Here is a 4,542-nt window from a genome sequence, read left to right on the forward strand (position 1 = left end):
GTAGTTAGGCAGGTTATATATAGGCATTATGGTTGAACGTGATAGACGTATGTCTTTTTTCAACCCATCTTACTATGTTACTATGTAAGTCAGCCTATTCAATTCATTGATTAATGAAAGAGTTCATTTTTAGAGCATGATTACAGAAGAGCCAACGCAGGGCTACGGAATTTATGTGCAATCAACTTCTTAGATCACAGTAAATAGAGTTTCGGAGATACGCTCTGACTATAATCCAAGCGTATCCTCATACAGACACAGGTTAGCACAAGCCGCACTTTAACTGCCGGCTAACATGAGCCGCATCTTATCACGGGGGAGAGGGAAAGACGTATCTCTGGAAGCGGCTTTTGAGAACCGCACAGTACCGCAGGGAAGAGGGAGGGGGTGGAGAGACAGAGGGGTTGGGGTACTAATGTTATTGGTGCGATACGAACACACCCGCACGTTCAAAAAGGACGCGCCTCCTAGATCGAATAACAGCGCGTCCCCCACTCTCCCTGATCGGCACAAGAGCCGAAATGTGCGGCCATCAGGAGCCGACCCAAACCACCCGTCCCACTCAGTAGTCAACCCCACAACCCGCCAAACCAGTCCCTACCGCTATCCCACTCTCCCTGATCGCCACAAGAGCCGAAATGTGCTAGGCTACCCTACTATAACTCCACCCACACCCATACGTAGGGTAGCCTAGCTGTTGAATGGGGTTAGAACGGGCGGCTCATGATAGCCTCAGATAGCGGTAGGGACTGGTTTGGCGGGTTGTGGGGTTGACTACTGAGTTGGACAGGTGGTTTGGGTCGGCTCCTGATGGCCGCACATTTCAGCTCTTGTGGTGATCAGGGAGAGTGGGATAGCGGTAGGGACTGGTTTGGCGGGTTGTGGGATTATACATTATTACAGGAGTCGTTAGTGAGGATTCATGTAAAGCGATTGTATATCTGACCCTGCTAATTTCATTTTAAAGATCTACACTCACCTTTTTATTTCTGGGCTTTCCATACAGTCTGAGCAGAAGCGAGACAGCCCTGCATCTTCTTTCCGGCACCTACAAGCGCATATCTTCTACTTCTATACAATTGTATCACTTTATGGGATGTCTACTGGCAACTCATCAAATGTACTGAATGCCGCTTGCACAGTTGGGTCAGTTGGGTGGATGAAATATAAGGGAGTTGTAACACGACCACCACGTCGCTTACCGACGACAAAATTGTCGCCGGGCTGGAATGGCGCCTTCAACCGCTTGTCCATCAGCGCTTTCCAGTCTATAGTCTAGAAATACAAATAAAGGTTCTTTTATCTTCTACTGAATGAAGTGATTTATTGTGATAAGAAACAAGTCATACACTAAATACAGGATTATAATACGGTAAATTAACCCAGAATATTAACCCTCTGCCTTCCTGATGTGATGAGTCAAATCCGCCCTCATTCCTAAATGCATTTGCCCCACAAGATGCCTGAATCATTCACTTACCTCAAAGTAACAGAAATTCTGCACTTCTTCCCCATCGTTTCTAGCCGATCCCAGGCGGAATTTGGGGTTTTTGTACAAGAGCTGCACAAGGGAAATAATCGTTACACACAAGCTTTAACAACTGGGTTAATAAAAGCCAGCATTGTGTATGTGTATATATATATATATCTCACAGGGACAAATGGCTGCCCAGTGGGTAAGTCAGTGATACTGCGTGACTACTTACTTTTCTTATTATTAAAGCGGTTCTGTCATTCGGTAGGATTGGATATTCTGGTTCGGTATAAAGGATTGCTTCACACAGCTCATCCTCATCCTCACCATTAAATGGCATCTGCAGAAACAAAAAGACAACTCTTTAGGAGCGGATAAAGGGGAGCCGTGCTACAGTGGAGCAGTAGCTTCTGAGCTGATTCTGTAATGATAAAGGGGGAATATAATATATTGCAGGACCCTTTAACAGAAGGGATTATGGGACACGCCACTGGGGGGCACGTTTCTAAGCCCTAAACTATAACCTTGTCCGTGACCAGACTGATCCGTTTATAATGATATTCTACAGAATCAAGCAAAACTGCATTCTAGGGCCTAATGGAATCTATCATTGGGTGCTCTGTACTCACCTCCCCAAAAGCCATCTCATAGATAATGACACCTAAAGACCACCAATCCACGGTTCTGTTATAAGATTCTTCTCTGAGAATTTCAGGTGCACAATAAAATGAATTTCCATATTGGTCGGTCATTTCAGATGTGCAGTCAATTCCTGAAGTACAAGCAGAAATGGTCATTTAAATGCAAATATAATATACAGAGGCCTCGAGCGGCATCTCCTTAACTTAATCCTAATAATACAATGACCAATAGCTGAGCTTTACACGAGAATTCTATACTGACGTTGAATCTGGCATTAGGATGATGTTTATCATTGTGCGTGACCCTTAAGGTCCCCATACACGGGCCGATAGAAGCTGCCCTTTTAAGGCACTTGCTACCCGATATCGGGGATATCGGGTGAAGATCCGCTCGCTTGGCGACATCGCCAAGCGAGCAGATCTGCCCGTGTATGGCCAGCTTTAGCCTGGGACAGTATGGCTCGTTAATGGACCAGTACCTTATATGTTTTATAATCATATCCGGATATCTTACCTGTTTTGCTTTGTCCAAAATCTGTAACTTTGGCATATCCAGCACTGTCTAGAACAATATTGTCAGGCTTTAAATCTCTGCAGGGAAAGAAATAAAGTTATTGGTAATAATGTGTTTTTTAGTGTTCCAGCCCCCAGTTCCCACTGCACAGTATGGGGGTTTCCCAGCAGAAGCAAAGTCATAACCCAGAGAATCCCCCCAACCTGACGGTGTATCCTGTACCCACTATCAGCATCATGTTCAAGGAACCCAGAGCCCGTAAGGAGTAAAATATTCCCTTCTTTGTATCATAAGGTTAATCAGTTGCCCATTAGGTGTTTAAGTCCCTACTTTTGACATAAACTCTATATTAGAAAGCAGGGGACATTTGGCCAAAGGGACTGTGCCTGATACCCAAGCTACAAGCCCCGTTACCTCTCTCTAGTGCTTACCGGTGGACAATTCCGTGGTCGTGTAAGAACTTGATCCCTTGGACAATGCATGCAGAATAGAACCTGTGAAAATGAACACATAACACTTGCTTTACACCTGCAGCCCCATATATAAGAAGAACACAATATGGCTGTTCTAAATATTCAGGTTTAGCCACCTCATTCCTTAAGCAAATGCCAGGGACAGTGAGAAAGTGGGGAGATTTCCTGGTAGAGAAAAGGCCTATAACCCCTAATTACCCCCTGCCTCATACAAATTGCCCCACTTTGCCCATCACTGACTGCCATGCTGACAATGTGGGAGGCACCAGAACGCAGTAATAACCAGTAATACTTACAAAGTTTTGGAATGGGGGAGTGCACCATGTTTGAGATGGTACTCTAAGGTGCCTCCGCCAACCAATTCCATCGCTAAGTAGACTTGATGCTCGCTCTGGAAAGCGCAGAATAGGCTCACAAGGAAAGGGTTTCTCGAGTCCCTCGCTATCTTTAATATGTCTCTCTCCAGGAAAACCCTGAAACAGAAGCCAAAGATCCCATAGCAATTAATTAAAAACAAAGTTAAATCAGTTGATGAAAATAAAGAAAATATCTGATTGGATAGAACAAGCAAGTGCACAAGTGCAGTTTAGCTCCTATGTTAGCAAATCAGCCCCACGTGTTAAAAAAAAGAAAATATGACTCACTTTTCGATCATATCCTTCTCAGACGACTCAATCTTGTTAATGCGTTTGATGGCGAGCATCTTCCCCGTGTCCTTATGTTTTGCCTGGAAGACCTGAAATGAGAGTAAGAGGCTTATATTTCTCTGAAAATTCTAATAAACGGTCTAATTGTAACTAGGGCTGAGTAACTCACCTCTCCGAAGCTTCCGCTCCCAAGCCATCTCTTGAATTCAAAATCATCAAGAGAGATGGGAGAGGTCTGACGGCTGAAAGATAATAAACAGAAATGTAAGGTTTACTCTTATTAATGGGTTAAATGTTGTACTAAATCTCTAGGCATAACCTGTGTTTGAGGTTCCCCCGTAGCACAACAACCACACAACAAAGCACATCAGTCAATATTCTAATACAGTGCTGTCCAACTTCTGTGGTACCGAGGGCCGGAATTTTTCCGACCTACATGGTGGCGGGCTGATAATGGAAGCCAGTTTTGACCACTCCCCTTTTTGAAACCGCAACCCACTTGAAACCACACCCATGTTATCACATGACCATACCCATATTAATGGTTGTAGTACAGCAAAAACCTGCCATACTCTGCCTTCCCTACCTTGCCTGTGTGTGCCATACTCTGCCTTCCCTACCCTGCCTGTGTGTGCCATACTCTGCCTTCCCTACCCTGCCTGTGTGTGCCATACTCTGCCTTCCCTACCCTGCCTGTGTGCCATACATTCACTGTGTGTGCCATTCTTGGCTGGTTTGTGCCATACTTGGTCTGTGTGTGCCATGGTCTGCCTTCCCTACCCTGCCTGTGTGT

General features: G+C 44.9%; 1 protein-coding gene across 1 annotated transcript; it reads right to left on the bottom strand.

Annotated features, from left to right (window-relative positions):
• Positions 1-925: 925 nt before the first annotated feature.
• Positions 926-3,976, bottom strand: LOC116412317 (serine/threonine-protein kinase N2-like). Its single transcript, XM_031906406.1, has 8 exons — positions 3,747-3,976; positions 3,399-3,575; positions 3,061-3,123; positions 2,630-2,706; positions 2,104-2,246; positions 1,707-1,814; positions 1,481-1,561; positions 926-1,275 (listed from the first exon to the last, which is right to left on the bottom strand). Exons 1-8 carry the CDS (start codon positions 3,803-3,805, stop codon positions 1,090-1,092), a joined length of 894 nt encoding a protein of 297 aa, XP_031762266.1. The 5' UTR covers positions 3,806-3,976; the 3' UTR covers positions 926-1,089.
• Between the last annotated feature and the right edge of the window lie 566 nt (positions 3,977-4,542).

The sequence above is a fragment of the Xenopus tropicalis genome, chromosome 7 (assembly GCF_000004195.4).
Source record: "Xenopus tropicalis strain Nigerian chromosome 7, UCB_Xtro_10.0, whole genome shotgun sequence".
NCBI classification, from domain to species: domain Eukaryota; kingdom Metazoa; phylum Chordata; class Amphibia; order Anura; family Pipidae; genus Xenopus; species Xenopus tropicalis.